The 17,750-nt window shown below is 45.3% G+C and overlaps 2 protein-coding genes across 2 annotated transcripts in view; both read right to left on the minus strand.

Moving 5' to 3' along the window:
• Window positions 1–8,596, minus strand: part of YLPM1 (YLP motif containing 1) — a 41,564-nt gene extending 32,968 nt beyond the window's left edge. Inside the window, exons 1-3 of the mRNA XM_059819673.1 lie at window positions 7,562–8,596; window positions 1,715–1,912; window positions 539–733 (exon numbers count right to left, since the gene is read on the minus strand). Of these exons, the coding sequence (XP_059675656.1) occupies window positions 539–733; window positions 1,715–1,912; window positions 7,562–8,596 (1,428 nt within the window). The remainder of the gene's footprint in view (window positions 1–538; window positions 734–1,714; window positions 1,913–7,561) is intronic.
• A 3,885-nt stretch (window positions 8,597–12,481) lies between these two features.
• FCF1 (FCF1 rRNA-processing protein) lies at window positions 12,482–17,712 on the minus strand. Its single transcript, XM_059819674.1, has 7 exons — window positions 17,609–17,712; window positions 17,362–17,433; window positions 16,931–17,079; window positions 16,412–16,484; window positions 15,407–15,494; window positions 14,871–14,965; window positions 12,482–13,591 (listed from the first exon to the last, which is right to left on the minus strand). The coding sequence occupies exons 1-7, from the start codon at window positions 17,641–17,643 to the stop codon at window positions 13,543–13,545; spliced, it is 561 nt and encodes a 186-aa protein (XP_059675657.1). The 5' UTR covers window positions 17,644–17,712; the 3' UTR covers window positions 12,482–13,542.
• Window positions 17,713–17,750: the final 38 nt, after the last annotated feature.

The following is a 17,750-nucleotide window of genomic DNA, read 5'->3' on the forward strand; positions in this document are numbered from 1 at the left end:
AGGCTTTTTATTTTATTTCATCGATTATTTGAGTCAAAAATAATGAGAGACTGATTTTCTTAATTACTTTAACTGTATTTTTGGCATCTACATTTACTTCATCATTGTACATATTTATTTTTGTACTACACAATGTTGTAAAAAAGAGCAGCTACCAAATTACTCCATGCAATCATCTGTTTACCTGACCTTTCTTCTGAACTGTTTCTCCAGCAGTAAAACATTCAAAGCTGAGTAAGTTCAATATTGTGTTCAGCTTTGCTCCTGTATCACCCAGGTATGTCTGAAAAATCTTATGACAAGTGTAAAGTCTTGTGTTTCTCATCCTACTGAAGCTTCATCACCATCTGACAATTATTTTTTCATTCTGAAGTTGAGTAACAGTAGGAAAAGGAGATATAGACTTCTACCCAAGCAGAAAAAGTAGCTAGATAAATGAGCCAACCATGACAAATTATTCAACTACTTGTTTTTCAGCAGACCATGAGTGCTAGGTCGCCCAGGAAGTATATCAAACATCATCTTCTTAGTGTTTCACCTGTAAGTGTGGAGGCTGTTGCATGATCTGTTGATACTGCTGTACTATCTGCTGCAGTTGGGCATGCTTCTGCATAATTCTCTGATATTGAAATCCAACCCGGTGATGGGGATGCTGCTGCCATTGAGCTGCTGCCGCTTGCAATTGCTGCAATCTCAAATCTTCCTCAGGGTCATCGGGAGGTTCAATATTGAGCTAGAGAAAAAGGCAAATACTATAAATAGAGGAAAGCTCCTTCTGTGAAAAGAAAAACACACTTGGTCACTACCCACTTTACAGGAACTTTCTCAGTGTTTGTTATTTTATCACTCTGTATTTCAGTGTTCTGGCTACCTGCAGCTTCTGGAAGGCTGATTTTTATTTCATTTATTCTTCATGTGAATAGTCTGATCTAAAGGTTAGGCTGATGACAATTAGGGTATTCATACATACAGAAACTATCTACAGGAAAGAGATTAATGCAGATCTGTTATCTGTTGCTCACAGCAAATATAATGAGACAACAGTGCTTTTTCATGATGAGGTAAAGTAACTCCAAGTACACTATTTTTGCCACTTGGTAGGAACCCACACACTGTAAGTTAAAGCAGAGCACATGCTGCAGGGTAATATACTACCCTACAGTAATCTGTTCAAACATCAATCATGACCTCCATCCATTATGTAGTAACTGTTATTAAGCATGCTGACAAAAATACTCTGTGCAAAGTTCTTGGCTTTCAGACAAACTATAACACATAGAGAGAAGGGGAGCCAGAACTGACAAAATGCCAGAGAGGAATTAAGAAATAGTGTCTTAAAGACAGCATTCCTTATCTACTGAATACTTGATTTTGCACTTAGGTATCACAGAGTGTTTCTCATAGACAAAGATGACAACATTGGGAAAGGTGCGAGTGAGTCAAGCTTGAACTTGCTTGGTGCATGTGTGAGTGATTATACAAGTCTGTATACAAAAGAGTGTATTTTTATTTTTCAATTGGTGCAGCCTTAGCAAATGTTCTTTTAAGACTGCTTTACCATATTTAGTTATTGTTACACAGTATACACAAGAATTTGATGGCTTTATTTTCCTGTTTCTTTGTCCCATCTAGCACAACAAATGGAGTGGCAACACTTTACAAAACCTACCTGAGTTTCAGTGGATGCAAGAGAAGACTCATCTTCTTTGGAAGCTGGAGGCAGGGATTCATTAAGCGGTGGAGGTTCAGACTGCTGACTTGAAGCACTCATTTTCCCTTCTTCAGACTTTCCTCTCTGCTCAGATGCATCCTTCACTACTGGACCTTTCATTTGCTGCTGTCCCTGAGCATGGGCTTTTGCCCTTTGCTGCAGGCTAAGCAGGTGCTGCTGGTACCAGTATTGCTGCTGTTCCTACGATAGACAGAAATTTTCTAGGACAGCTTTCACAGGAAAGACCATGAAAATAAATTAATGATAGTCACTAGAATCATATTCTACAGAAGTTTTAAAATCTATTTTGAGGGAAAACTCACTTCATCATCAACAGTATTGCCATGGATGTCAGGAGACTGAATCAAAATTCAGAAACCACTATGTGAGGCATAGTACCCACAGCAGAATTTATCTCCTACCTCAAAGAGCTTACAACTAAAGAGAACAATAATAAAAAGCAAAAACATGGCCAATAATAAGCCAAATTACTACAGACATGTGATAAGTACCATACTTATTATTTTTAGTGCTTTTTATTCCTAACAACTATGGGTACTTATTATGAGACTAACTTAGGTAAAATGAAGGGAAAATGGAGGACAAGTATGAGTAAAGGAGCAGTAAAGAGAAAAAGGAGGAAATTTACAAAAAGATGAAGAGGACCAACAGAGAACACAGACATCAAGTAGAGTGAAAATGACAGCTGAAAAATTGTGGTGGAGACGTTTGAATAAAGGCTGTGGAAAGGAAAAAGAACAATCAGAACCAGCATATAGTGAGGATTATTTATCGTCTGAATTCTCATTAATTCTGATTCATTCAGCAGCTGAAGAGGTAAATAGATATGGTTGCACCCAAAAAATTATCCATTTAAGAAGTCATCAAGCTTTCAGTTTTAAATATTTCAGGCTAGAATTAGAGTACTTAAGGCAGATGACAGTAGCTTGGAAGCACTGTAAGCTGCCACCAACATAAAGAACAAAATACTAAAGATAAGTATCTCAACATTTAAGCAGTGATGCATCTTAAAGAGACCTGAATAGGAACCGACAGTTCTCCATCTCTTCCAATACAAGAAATATCAGGCATCAAATCAGACTAGCAGGACACAGATTTAAAACATGTGGGAGGCAGCTCTTCACCTGACATGGCCTTGTGCTAACAAAGTCCCTGCCAGAGACCACTGCAAGGGCTAAGATTTTGTGGAATCAAGACATAGCTCCGTAAGCTCACAAAAGAAAAATCTACATATTTTAAAAATAAAGACACCAGTTGCATCTAAGGCAGCTCCTATATTTTAGGGAAGTATCACTATACACTTGATTTTAAAGTTATTCTCTTAACATATGCTTTTACAGAATTACAGAATCACAGAATCATTAAGGTTGGAAAAGACCTGTAAGATCATCAAGTCCAACCATCAACCCAACACCACCATGCCCACTAAACCACGTCCCACAATGCCATGTCCACACGTTCCTTGAACACCTCCAGTGATGGTGACTCCACCACTTCCCTGAGCAGCCTGTTCCAGTGCTTCACCACTCTCTCAGTAAAGACATTTTTCCTAATATCCAGTCTATATCCCCGGCACAACCTGAGGCCATTTCCTCTTGTCCTGTCGCTAGTCACTTGGGAGAAGAGACCAGCACCCACCTCTCTGCAACCCCCTTTCAGTTAATGGTAGAGAGCGATAAGGTCTCCCCTCAGCCTCCTCTTCTCCAGACTGAACAACCCCAGCTCCCTCAGCCACTCCTCATAAGGTTTGTGCTCCAGACCCCTCACCAGCTTCGTCACCCTTCTCTGGACACGCTCCAGCACCTCAATACCCTTCCTGTAGTGAGGGGCCCAAAACTGAACACAGTATTCGAGGTGCGGCCTCACCAGCGCTGAGTACAGGGGCACGATCGCTTCCCTACTCCTGCTGCCCACACTATTTCTGATACAGGCCAGGATGCTGTTGGCCTTCTTGGCCACCTGGGCACACTGCTGGCTCATATTCAGCCGGCTGTCAGTCAACACCCCCAGGTCTTTTTCCGCCAGGCAGCTTTCCAGCCACTCTTCCCCAAGCCTAGTCACTGTCAAAGACAGAATGATAAAATACTGTACTTTTGGTCTGACCTAGTGCAACTATTCTTGTGCTCTCATGTCAACTCCATCACGTCTGAGAATCTGTGACTGCTCTACATCTTTCATATCCTCTGTTCTTCCCTTCCATCCAAGCATGCACAGTTAAGAAAAGACACCTATATAAAGCCCACTCAGAAACAGAAAGAATCCAAAAGATGCAGGTATTTTAAAATACAAGTGTGACCACAACAAAGTGGTAGGTGCTGTCTGATGAGATTTCTCAAAATGGAACCATTCTGCCTATCTTAAAACATGTTTAAAAGAAGTGCAAGCTTCCTCCAAAACCCTACCTCATGCTCAAATCAGGAATGATGTTTTCTATTGGTAGCAACCTAGCATACACAATTAAACATGGAGCTGTGTTTTTAAAAAAATACTTCTGTAAAACTGTACCTTGGAGATAAGGTCAATGAAATGAGAGACTGTGCTTCTTGGACTTTACGTTGATCCTGCAGTAACTCCTTGTCAAGAAGCTTTTTAACAAGAATATGACTCAGAAGAGCCGTCATGACTTTGAGTGGAAGATGGGCATTCACGCTCCAGCATGGACTCTCTCAGAAATCTTCAACAACATGCTGTAATAAGTGCAACTTTCAGCACCAAGAAGGAGCGTACATCCCCAGCTGTACAAAAGCTGATTCAATTATCCCTCTCAAAAGGCATTATAAGGTGATTTACCAAGACGGTGCTGGATGCTATGCTTCGTGAGCACTTGTTCTACTGCCACAAAATTGTTGTCTCCATGGATGCATTTTGTTTCCTCCTCATTCTACCAATTGGACAAAGGGCTAAAACTCATAACATGACCAGGGGTTCACACAAAGAGGTATGATAATATCCTGTCACCTATTTTTTGCAGCAGATGAAGTCAGTGACACACGTATTGCAGATTCTATCTGAAAAACGTGAGAAAAGTGGAAAGGTAGATTTCTACAGCTTAGTCTGAGCAAAACAGAAGTGCTAGTGTAGAAAATTCCTGATGGCAAAAAGTTCAGTTACTTGAGTGCTTATTTCCTCACGATGACTGTCATTCTTCAAGTCCAGCTACAATCCCTAAGCCCAAAGAACACACCATCATCAACATAAGCCTTTTTCCATTTTTGGCTGACCAGGAGACTACACCTGTTGCATTGGACAGGGAACACTGAAACCAGCACTGTCAGCTCCTGACCACAGGATGTACCACCAAAAATGTTAACACAGAGCCCACACCAAAAGACCACTTTCAAATTAATTTTGGTGACCCTAGGCCATAACATAATGCCTATTTTGGGGGACACTTGGTCCTTTTCTGGTGAAGATAGCAAAAGAATGGTTTAGCAGCCTTTATAAAACAAAGGAAGGATTTTAAAGAGTGCAGCAGTCTGCTGAAAGGTGACAGGTAAAGCTAAGGCAGCTTTAACAGATGTAGATAAATGCATATTTATGGGCACAGATGCACCCACACATATTTGTTTACTATTGTAAATAAATAGCAGCATATAGTACCCAAATATCAGATGGAACATTAATGAAATACCACAGGTATTTTAACAGGACTTGACAAAACACTGTAGAGAAACACAAGAATCCAGCAATTTAATCCAACTGTGCGCCCATGTAAGAAATGACGCTAAACTCATAATATTGTCAAGGCAAAGAGTGGTATCTTATTTTTAGAAAGGAAAGGGAAATAATAAAACACTAACTCATGGCAAATTGCATAATATTTTCTATGTTAAGAGAAAAACACTGATCTATTTGGCTGCAGCCACTGTTACTGTGGGAAGAGAACAGAAAGAGTTGTTTTCAATTACCAGTTTAAACAAAGGCTTAATAGGATCTTACAAATGACAAATTACAGTATTTCTCTAATCGGCTTTTAAGATCATTAGCAAGAAAGCATCACTATGCTTTGCTTTTCCTATTCCTATTGTGCAAGGACTTGTTGCTCCAAATGGTCTCATTTTACAGCCTAAGATAGCCAAAATCACATCAATCTGTTATAACAAATTTATGACCAGCAAAGTACCATATTCCTTTTGAATTAACACTGAATTGTGCATGAGGGTAAACAAACTACTCCAGATAGAAGTTGTTTGTATAAACACTCGTAAATCAGACAATGTAAACCAGTAGTATTCTGCTTCTTCTATGTTAGCACCACAACAATGCATTACTTGCAACTCTTCTGGAAAGGAGGGAGTGGCTGAGGAACAATTAAATAGCATTAATGAAATTTCAGGCTACATAAGGGGGGAGGAATGACAATTTAGTTTTAGATCTTGAGTTCAGTAATTTAGGAAGTCAGCAAGCAGCCTCAATACAGAATTAACATTGCTTTCTACACTAAATTTTCAAGGTTTTGGTTTTGTCATTAAAAAATTTAATGAGTCCCATTGCTATCACTGTAAAAGATCAACTAGTACTGTCCAAAACCTTTGTAAAATTAAATTCATGAACTGAAAGCATCACTTTGCTAGGCCGTGATTAGTTACATGGTGCAAACTTAAAAATGATACATTCCCAAACATATTCAGGTATTGGCAGGAAATTTTAATGGATACAATTAAAGAAGTGTCCCAACGATTAACAAATTTAAAGTGTCAGTGACTTCAATATGACGCAACAGGATTTTTGGAAACTTAGCTTCAAAACAGAATCCTAAGATCGACTTGCCAAAAATAGATGTCTTTTAAACTTAAATAAAGTCAATTTAAAGCAGGCACTTCAGCTTTGTTCTTGCAGCTGGATCTCTACAAGCCGACCTTAAAACCATACAAAAGCCTCAGTGAATGTGACTGACCTGTATACATAGCTGAGGACCTCAACACGTGTATCCCTTTGTGCACGCTTAACCTTAAGCAACCGGACTGTCCCTAACTTAATGTGTGTGAACGGTCACATCAAGTTCACTGGCACCACTCACATTTAGGAAGTGAAGCATCCGAACATTTTGCAGACATTTTGGCCCTACTGTACACATAAAAAGCACACAGCATTAATAATAAGAGTATTTTTCACCTCAAAAGCATTTCAGAACATTTCCCTCCAATGCCCCATACAATTTTATGCTAGAAGATCAAGCATGCATAGCACAAAGCATATAAGTAAGTCTAAGTAAAGGCCAACTATGTACTACAACAGAAACACTTCTACAGCTTTAACTTTGTGCGGTAAGATTAAAATAGTCACAATTCTACACTGATCAGACAGACAACTGAAACACGACCCCATGAGAAAACTAAATGAAGAAATCACTGAAGACAAGAGACAGTCATCCTGCAACATGCAATAAGCAAACAGACTGTTGCATCTCACAACAGGCCAGATGAAATCAACAGAGGTTCCGTGCAGGTCGCCCGCACGCTATACTTTGGAAAACAATTCTCCAGAGACCAAAACCCCCCAAGAAAATTAAATTCAGCTGGGAGTTAGACTTTTCCCTAAACAACTCGTTTGCTCTTGAAAAATGATGATTTGTTACATCCCGACAACCACCACTGGATAAAGAAGCATTTACAGAGCCTCGCCTGAGCCGTGCCATGCCCGGACTTCCAAGGGTTGCGACCGAACCCTTTAAGTATTATGCAAATACGGCGTGTTTATTAACTGCCCTTACTCAGAGACCTTTGCAACACCCAGTACCCGCCAGCGGTTAATCGCCACCGCTGCCCTGGCGACTCCCTGCTACCAGCCAGGGCCGAAGGGGCGAGTGTGGAGGCGGCACTGCCTTACCTGGGGAGTCATGGTGGAGGGGTCCGGCTGCTCGGTGCTACCTGCCTCCTTGGCGGCGCCCTGCACGGCCTCCGGCTGGGCAGCGGCGGGCAGGGACGTCTGGGGTGGGGGGAAATGGGCCTGCGACGGCTTGGCCGGGGGAGGGATGGAGGGGGCCAGACTGGGCTGAGCCGGCTGGGAAGGGGAGGCCTGAGAGGAGAGCAGGTAGGGCTGGGGGTGCGCCATATAGCCCTGGGCAGGAGGCGGCAGGTAGGGCTGGGAGGCGGTGGCTGGCGGGGGCTCCAGGTAGGAGGGAGGGGGCTCGGAGAAGGAGGGGGGCGGCTGGGAGGCCTGCGCCCGGGGCAGGTAGGGCTGGAGCGGCGGGGACTGGGCCGGCGGCGGCTGGGCCGGGGGCAGGTACGGCTCCGCCTGCGGGGGCGGCAGGTAGGCCTGGGCGGGGGGCAGGTAGGCCTGGGCGGCGGGCTGCGGGGACTGCGGCGGCGAGGACAGCTCCATGTCCATGGGCACTGGCGATGAGGGCACCGGCTCGCCCCAGTCGCCGTGCCCGCCCGGCGGCTCCTGGCCGTCGCGCTCCCGGGCGGCGGCGGGCGGCTTGCGGGCTGGCGGCGGCGGCTCGCGGTGGGCGAACTGCTTCTGGTAGCTGCGGACCGGCGGCGGCACGGGCGGCGGCGGCTGCTGCCAGTCGGTGAAGGAGCCGGGCAGCGGCGGCGGCGGCAGCCCCGGAGGGGGCGGCCCCGGCGGCGGCCCCAGCAGCACAGACTGCAGCTGCTTCTGGTGCATCTGCTGGAGCTGCTGCAGCTGCGCCAGGTGCTGCTCCTGCAGGCTCAGGAATCCTGAGGTACCGGCGGGCGGCGGCGGCGGGGCGGCGGCGGCGGGGGGCGCGGGGCCCGGCGGCGGGTAGCTGGGCAGCGGCATCGGCGGCATGGCGGGAGGCGGCACGCTGGGGGGAGGGATGGGCAGCGGCGGGGGCGGGATGGAGGTGGGCGGCGGCGGGTAGTGCCCCGCCGCCCCGTACAAGCCCCAGGCCGGGTACATGGCGGGGCCGCGGCGACTGGAGCGGAGCGCGGCGCTTCCACAGGCCGCGGCGGCGCGTGCGGCCCACGGCGCCTGCGCGGGGACGCGCGCCTCCCTCCCGAGCAGTAGAGCCCGAGCGGGGCGCTAGAGTGTCGAGCGGCGCCCCCCATCAGGGGTTCGGCGCCAGCAGCGCGCCGCCTAGCAGGCAGCCGCCGTCACTGCGGGCGGGAGGACGCTAAGCCCGCTGTAGGGCACATAGAGAGGGGCGGAGGCAAGCCCGGGGCGCCGCTTCCCGCCCGCCCCCGGTCGGCTCGGAGAAGGGAGAGGCAGGCAACAGAAGGGAGCTAGAGCGGACCCCGGCGGGAGCGGGGGAGAGGGGGTAAGGGCTCCATTTTGTGTAGGGGGGCGACGAGCAGGCGGGTACCGCCGGCTCCTGCCGCGGGCCCGCAAGCGCCCCTGTAGGGCTGGCCCGGCCCCGGCGGCCTCCCGCCGGAATGGTGCTACCGGGGCGGGGGCGCCGGTGACCTCGGTGACCCCGGCGCGGCGGCGGTGCCGGCGGCCGCCATGTTTCCGCGCCTACTTGCCGCTCCCGCCAGGGGCTGTGGACAACGGCTCCGGCCCACGGCGGGTGTCGTCGCGCTGCTTCAGCCCCACGGGGCTACGGCAGAAGCGGTGTCGGTGACCCGACGTGCGGTGGCAGAGCTAACCGACGCTTGTTAGCGACTGAAGGGTGAAGTGAGCGCGGCCATAAATCCAGCTAAGCCAGGCCTCGGGAGAGGCCCACCTACGCGAAGGGGCTCTGCAGCCTCGTGAATGGCGGCGCGGACCCCCAGCACAGGGAGGGGGCCATGCTAGGTGACCCATCCCCTAGAAATGACGTAAACGATTTTGTGTCGTTTTCGGTGAACGTGCTGGCGATAAATCTGAGAGGCAAAAATGAGAATGGAGCAGTGGATGAGGGAAGTTGCCTCATCTGTTACAGAAGCAACTGCAGTGAAGAGCAGGAAAGAATTTTTTCTTGCGTTTCTCTCTTCCCGCACTGAAGTATGAGTTAAACATACAAATATGTTCTGTAGCCCATTAGCAAACATTTATGCAAAGTGCTGAACTCCCATTGTAGGGAAAAGACGCACGGGCTCCTGCATCTGAATTCTGGTAGCTGGGGAGCAAAGCCTAGCGGCAACTGTTTAATATCAGCGGTGCACCAGCATTGTGGTGTCTCACTGCTTGCCCTCCTTCCCAAATACAGAAAACCTGAGCAATTTTTCTCATGTTCAACGCCTAGTTCATGGCTGGTGAATCAAGGATCCCTGGCCAGTGGAGAAAGGCAGGTGGAGGAGAAGTCCAAAGACTTTTCAGTCAGGAGAAAAAGCAGGAAAATCAGATTGTTAGGCAGAGAAAAAGCTTTGTCCTCACTGCTGGAAAAGCTGGACTTCGTGTTCATTTGTTGTTAAATTCCTGGGAATCCACAGAGGTGATACACCATGAATCTACAAGAAAGGCTTCAAGTAGTGTGAACTCAGGTTATGATATGCAAATCTTTAAGAAAACTATCTTAATTTAATACACATATAACTGTCTTTTCTATTCTTTATTATCCTTTCTTTTCATCTAGAGGTGATTATTTATCCTTTATTCTCTAGGGTGGTACTCCTCTAATGTTTCCCTTGCAGTGAATATGACTTCCAGATAGCATTTGCACTTTTAGCCCCCATCTCCTCCACATAGTACATGTACTTAACGTTTATATCCCTGAGCTCTTTGGGCCAGTTTACTGACTAAGCTTTCAAAAGTCTATCCTTTCAAAATAGGGAATTCCTGTTGCAAACATCCTTTGATTTATTCTCCTGATCGATTCACTCACAGTTGAGTTCTCTTGTGATCAGTTTACTCAAGATTATTTCCCGCAGGCAGGTCTCTCCCAATATTCTTGCTGTTTGTTGTGGTTACTCAATATTGTGAAGAAACCTGTTACTTCCTTTATGAAGAAATACATGTACTTAATAATTTTCAGTAGCAATTGTTTTCCAGCCTATATCAAGGAGGGCAAAGTGTAACTTCCAAATAACTTGACAGATGCTTTTGTCAACACCCAAATCTGGTTTGGGCAGCAGTAGAGTGGAGTCCCACCAGCCAAGATACATTGGTTTTACCCAACGTTATCTTGTCATAAAGCAACCCTTTAAGTCCACATTATGCCCTCTTATTCTTTTACAGTCTGTAACATTCATGTATGACATCATGATGATTTAATTTTTTTTTTAATAGCTCATGCTCTTCCTCATTCTAAATGCTATTCTACCACATTTCAGTTATCCTTCAATTAACCAGTGTCACATCTTGGATTAGCAGCTTAAGTTTCTTCACTTCATCTGGTGGTAATGCTGCAGCAATCTTAGGCCTTCTCGTGGTCCCCAGATAGGAGTAGAAATTACTTTCTCCCATTCTTCAAATGATCTCAGACCTTCTTTTTGCAGCTTTTCTGATTGTTTTCTCTGTCTTCTGAAGCTATGGAAACTAGCTACAGCAAGAGACAGGATATTAGGGGGGAGGCTGGATTCCCTGGAGTTACTGAGAAACATTGCAGGCGTCTGTTTGATGTCTAACTTGTGTGCAGGTTTAAACCAACTGCCAGAGTTGGGTCAGGAAGGAATTTCTCTTCTGGTTTGGACTGGCAGTTCTGCATTCATAGGAACATCAAATCATTCTTGCTTACCAAACTCCTTCCTGTTATACAGATAATGATCTTTCTTCCTTTGACATACTGTATATAAGTTGGATCTGAGGTTGGGATGCTATGGTGTGCATGGAGTAAATACTTCCCTGTGAACTAAATGTCTGGTACACAGGTTCACTGGGCCTGCAGGGGAAGCACTTGATAACTCAGGGGGTCCTTTCTTGTCCTGTGTTTCTCTTCTGACCAGGCTCTTTGAGTTAATATCCGAGGTTTTTCTGTCTTGCTAATTATACTTTATTCCTGAAGACTTCCTGATGGGTTCACTCACTGCCAATACTTTCTCCCCGCTGCTCATCCTCCAACCCTCAACACTTCTTTAGAAATTTTCTTATGCTATTCCAGGTTGCTCCTCTTTTTACTAAAACAAGCAAGGCAGATTACAAGGAACATTAATTTATGGAGTAAAAGACTTTAGCAAATGGGCATATTTGCTTTGATTTCTACCCACAGTTCATGCTACATACCTATATTTTTAAGTTCCTGCAATAGGCATTCTGTTGGCAGGCAGGCATTCCTCAAATTCATGATGTTGCTGTGCCTTTGACCTCTCCTCCAGCACCAGAAAGACTTCTATCAAATATTACCATGAACGTCCATTTCTTTCTTGTACAGTCTCCTTCAGTTTAGGTTAATTCAAGTGAAGTTACTTGCACAGGAACAATTATAGTTAACTCTGTACTTGAAGAAGTCTTTCAAAACTAGAATTATTCTGAAAACCATGTTACACAGATCTAATGCTACAACTGTTTCTCAGTCCTCATTTGACTAAACATGGTCTTCAAGTGTTCATGGCAATACATAAACATGTAGCTTAATAAAATGTGACTTGGATTGATAGAATAAAACTAAGGATATGATTTTTCAAATGTAAAATTATACACAGAGTGTAAAATCTCAGAGTTGCTGGCTACCCTTTTCTTGGCTGGATGTGGAAAAGATAAACTTCAATTGTGGTATCTTGGAAGGGGCTATGTTTTGAAAGTGTCAGTATGCTGTTACTTCAGGGATGAGTTTAGTAGGTTAGCCTGCTGCAAGCAAAGAGATAGTACAAGGGGTGAGACTGATGTGTTCCCAAAGTTTCCTGCACTATCTGTAGAGGCAGAGTGCTAGCAAGAAAGTTATTAGCATGTCAGGGCATTTCCCAAGGACAGGAAATGATTAGCAGAGGAGAGGTATTATCTTCACTGTATGCTGCCCAGCATACAGACATCTGAGTTCAGCTATTCTCTGCAGCCTGGACCAGTGTATGGCACCACAGGATAAAAGCTCTAGTAAAGTTTGGAAATTTTCCTAATTATACCAGTCTCCCCCTTTACTATACCCCAACTTCAGCATTTTGGCCAGGAAGCACGCTACGGCATGTTGGCCCCTGGTGACCCTCATATTGTCTCTCGCCTCTCAGTCTTAAGGCAATTCTCCTCACCGCAAAGCAGAGATCAGAAGAGCAAATTACTCTTTAATTTTTAGCAATATAATGGAGAAGATAGGAGAATGCAGAGTTGCAGCTTTGAAATATTTTTTCCACTGCTTTGAGGTGCATAGGTGCCAAGCAAACAAGAGGGAGAGGTCTGTCACAACCCAGCCCTGGCCTCCCACCATCACTCTGCATATAAGCAAAAGGACTGAGCTGCCAGCTAACCCAGTACAGACATGGGAATCTGAGCAACACTTAACCCCACTTCATTCATTGTACAGTTGAATTGTACAGCCCATCAATTCTGAATTAAAATCTTCCAGACTACTGGTCCAGAGAAGGCACACCAACTGGTGCAGATTTTTGTCCAGAACACAGATTCCAATTTGCTCATGCGACAGGTGTGAGGGAGTTTCCCAGAGGAATACTTGTCCTCCTGCAGGTGCAGCAGTAAGAAACTTAGAAAATTTCTGTGGTTTCATTCTCAGCCAGAGTTGCATCACCGATATTTAATTCAGAATGCTGCAATCACTTTTTCCAATGAAGTGGGAGTTAGGCATGTTCTGGACACTGCCGTCCTCTCTTTCCCATATGCTTCTCCCAGCTATAGGTAATCAGGCCAAGTCAGAACAAGGATAAATAAAAACAGACTCTTCCAAGTAGCTTTTTCTTAGAAGATCAAGGCTATCAAGTCAAACCAATGTCACCCACAGTCCCTTGACCAGAGTCCCAGCAAAAAAGAAATCAAGAGGGTTGGAACCAGAAGGACCCTTATCCTGGCTCGGAGTCCTGGCATTGATGGCTTGGCTGGACAGGTTAGAATCGAGGAGCTCCGTAATCATCTGGCATCCTCTCAATATTGTATCTGAAGAAAAAAAAGAGAGAAAACCTATGAAGACAACCTACTCCACAATGCTCCCCTCCCCGTGCAGCAACAGGCTTACAGGTAGACTGAACGGCACGCAGCTTTGTTGCATTTCTATATGCAGCTCAGATCCCCAGGAAGAAAAATACTACTTCCGAAAGTGAAAAGCCTTTGTAAGGTTGCTGTTATCCTTCACCTCAAACTCAGAAATAGGGCGTCTCAAAAAATCACCATCTCCAGAGAAGGAAAAAAATGGTGGTTTTGTAAGAGCTGACTTGGGATTTAAGAGCAGACCACCAAGGAGAATAAAACTTTGGCCATTCAACTTGGGATTCATGGCCACAGTGAATTAGGGGCAAAGATGTTTTGAGAGAAAAATCTTCTGAGCCACATTCTAATTATAGATCAGTTAAGACTTTACATACTTACAGCAATCAACCTCCTAATTTCTGACATACTGCTCTGTCTGCATATTACTAGACTCATTGTCTCCACTGCTAGCACAACTGCCTCCTTTCCAGTATCTCTCTCATCCCATCTGAAGACTTTGGCCCTTGTCTCTCCACATCCTGACTTCTCTCCTCACCATGCTACCAAACTTAGATCTACCATACGGCGAAACAATTTGGCATAGGTTCTATGCATAAATCTTCTAGGCTGTACATTATGTAGAAGAAATATTAAAAGGTGAGTAAAGTCTTCTTAATCTAGGCTTTACGAGTGCTTTGGAAGGACAGGAAGTTAATTTAAGCAAATGTTTTTACAGTAGAGCACTGGTCCTATTGCATATAAAAAAATAAATAAAGTGAGCCAGTACTTGCAGATACTGGAAGAATCTGTTGCACTGAAATTGCTGCACTAGCATCCTTCCAAATTGGTTTGGTGTTTATCTAAGCAGCAAATTCCATCTCTTAGCTGAGGGTACACAAAGCTACCAAACAGAATATGGAACACGAATGTTTTTTTTTTTCCTCAAGAACCTGTAGCATGCATTTGCCTGGTAGTCCTGCTGCTGGTAAGCAAAACTCATCTATGGAAACACTGGCCTCAAGGAAACTACTTTTCCAGGTAAAAGCAAGTGAATATGTAGACTGCAATAAAAGGGGATCTGCAACCAGACTCTTCCCAGCAGCAGCTGTACCTCTAGTTTTGTGCAAACACTAGGCCCTTTACTGCAACCTGCACTATAGACAATGCAGGAGAGAAGTACATGGTGATACAGTCCCTGTCAGACAAGGATTCTGCCAGGCAGTGTTCCTCCCTGTCAGAGGTCCCTTACCTGTGCCTGGAAATATACATTATAGGCACTCCTGGGATTTTTCGTATTCTCCGCTTGAGCTCTTTATCCACTGTGGCCACAATGTAACATTTGTGCTGCAAAAAAAGAGGCAAGTCAGATTCAACAGCAGTGAACCCACAGAATGGAGACAGAGGTGAGCAAAAGTTATTCAGTGAGCTCATTTAACATGAGGCCTGGGAGTTCTTAGCAAGACATTACTAGGACTTGGACAGAACTCTACAGCAGACTAGTAACATCCTTCTGCTCATCAAAATAGACCCGTAGAAACATCCAGTCTGTCCAGCCTTCCCAGCTGACAGCCTTCCCATCCTAAGTGCTCTTTGATGCTGTCCTATACAACAAGAATGCTCAGGGAAGACTACCTTGCATCAAATAAAGTTGTGCTAGGGATGGAAACTGCCCCTTAGTGAGATTTTACAGTTACTTTGTGGGGAATTTAAGTCATCGGTAACTAGAAGGGTTCAGGAATTTTTAGTATGTTAGCAGAGTATAGAAAATTTCAGCAACAGAAATACCTGAGTCACCCTCTGTACCAAGCAGTCATCTGCATAGGTTCCTTTGTGCATACATGGCAAGCGTTCAAACCGAGGGTCCTTGGCAATCCTGTGGGGACATATAAGGCAGCATCACAGCAATCAGACCTGAGTGTACAGTAACACAGAAAGGAAGAACAGGAACGCTCCTTGCAATGAAAGGCAGCATATTATTCTCAACACAAGGGCTGAAGGGATGGTGTGAACGGTACACAACAGTCAACTGAAATGAGGAGCAAAAAAAAATGCAATTTGTCTGGCTAATTATTATAGGTTAAGTATTTCTTAGTACTTGTTAGTTGGTTTCAAGATCTCCACGATGCTAGGCTCTTGCCTAACAAAGTCATTTGAAACAAGTTATCTGTGGGAAGAACTAGAACTACTTCTAGTATCTGATCTTTCGTACTATGCACATAGGAACACTTCACCTCCTCTCTGAAGGGGAACGTCAAAGCTGTTTAGGGGATGCACTCGGGTACTTTACAACACAACAGGCCAAAATAAAAAGTAAAGAACAATACATCTGACTGGTGCACCTGGTGAGCACGAACTACATTGGACTAGTTGTGTACAGATCACACAATAACTTGGCTCTAGATTATCAGTACATGCTACCTACTCCTACAAGAATAACATGAGGTTCCGTAAGACTTGGGTCATTTCTTTCTTTATTGTTAGAAATTTCTGGAATTAAAAAAGCCTATATATACTTTGAGAAATAAGAGGAAGTGTTATTTTGAAAGTCTTAGCGGGAAAAAAGGTTTACAGATCAATAATGTGCACTCATACCTAGCATTGTTTTTTAAAAAAATAATCTAAAACTCGAGCCATCTTACTGATTTCATACAGCTAGAGAAACAAAATCAAGTTTGGGACTCTGCAACAACCTAACCACCCTCTAGTGCAAGAGCACCATCATGGAAAGTGCTTTTCATTTATTTATATTAAAACATTAAGTTCTAGAAATGGAGAACACCTTGCACCTACCTTAACGCTACACGGTACTTCTGTCCTAACTTCTCAATTTCACCCATTACACAATCTGTGATACATGGAATACCTACATGCAAAAAAAGCCTGTATTAAAACCAAGCAGTATTTCTTTACGGACCCCTACAGTATTGTGCACATGCCCAGGAACAGTTAACTATCATGGAACTCTATAACATATTACTTACAGTTTCATACTTATGAGAACTGGTAAAGTTGCAAAGTGGTGAAATGTAGAGCCACTGAGTTTGACCATGCCATGATAATTTCAGATTTTTAAGTTATTAATGCTTTACCTTTGTTGACATTACCATTTAAGACCGTTGTTTGACTGAAACCAAAGACAGTTCCAGGGTTACCATAGCCATGAACAATGAGCTCGATGATTATAGTACATATCTTTTTTTCAAGATTTCTGTTATCCTCAGCTATTGATATGAGGACGATAAAGCACATAACAAGCACACTGTGGCACTACGTGGTCCAGAAGAAGCTGCAAGTGATGCAGACACTCACACTTGGCATAGAGACAGTCCATCATTGACTGCACTAGGTCCAGCTTGGCCTTGATGGAGAAGTTGATGAAGTTAGTGTCAACCAGGATGTGATAAGGGGGTCCCAACTGTGTATTATACTGGAAGAACAAACAAGAGGGATGCTGGGGGCTGCCGGAAAGACAGAAAATTAAAATCAGTAAACTGCAATTAACATATCCAATCCTACAACTTGCACAGAATGAAGGAAGGGTAATGAGCCGAAACAACACAAGGCAGCGTGGGAGGGTGACCCATCAGGCCTCCCGCTGCTTCCCAAGCCCACTCCCTTGGTCTGGGGCACCATTTCCTACTCTGACAGCTTTGCTCAGAAATGCCCTTGTTTGCAGCCTGCAGCGTGGCCAGCCGGCCCGCCCTCCCTCTCGCCGTCCCCAGAGCGTCGGCTGCACTTACACCTCCCGCTCCTTGATGGCACTCGGGTCCTCCTTCTTCTTCACGGGGGCTTTCGCCCGGTCCTTCTCGTTACTGCAAGGAAACACAGGCACTCCTGGGGAGGACGACAGGGAAGGGCAGCCAGCGGCGGAGAGGCCTGGGCCAGGATCCCCTCTAGCCCCTCTGGAACGGGACACGGGGACTGCCAGCCCCGCGCGGCCGGCTCCGGGCGCCGCCTGGGACCAGGCCCAGCCGCGGCCACACTCACATGCGCTGGTCCCGGAGGCTGATCATGCGCTTCATGACCGCGTACTTCCGCGCCTTCTTCTGCTTCCCCTGCAAGGAGACGGACACGCAGCCGCGATGAGCTGGGGAGAGACCCCGACCCGGCCCCCTCCGGCCCGCACCCG

This window comes from Gavia stellata, chromosome 7, assembly GCF_030936135.1.
Source record: "Gavia stellata isolate bGavSte3 chromosome 7, bGavSte3.hap2, whole genome shotgun sequence".
NCBI classification, from domain to species: Eukaryota; Metazoa; Chordata; class Aves; order Gaviiformes; family Gaviidae; genus Gavia; species Gavia stellata.

What these genes read in the sequence shown, in the direction of transcription:
- FCF1 (XM_059819674.1), bottom strand. Translation starts at nt 17,643, where the DNA reads ATGAAGCGCATGATCAGCCTCCGGGACCAGCGCAT. An exon ending in GCCATCAAGGAGCGGGAGGT is followed by an intron (nt 17,080 to 17,361) that starts GTAAGTGCAGCC and finishes TCTTTCCGGCAG; the next exon opens with CCCCCAGCATCCCTCTTGTT. An exon ending in ATGTATATTTCCAGGCACAG is followed by an intron (nt 13,592 to 14,870) that starts GTAAGGGACCTC and finishes TTTTTTCTTCAG; the next exon opens with ATACAATATTGAGAGGATGC.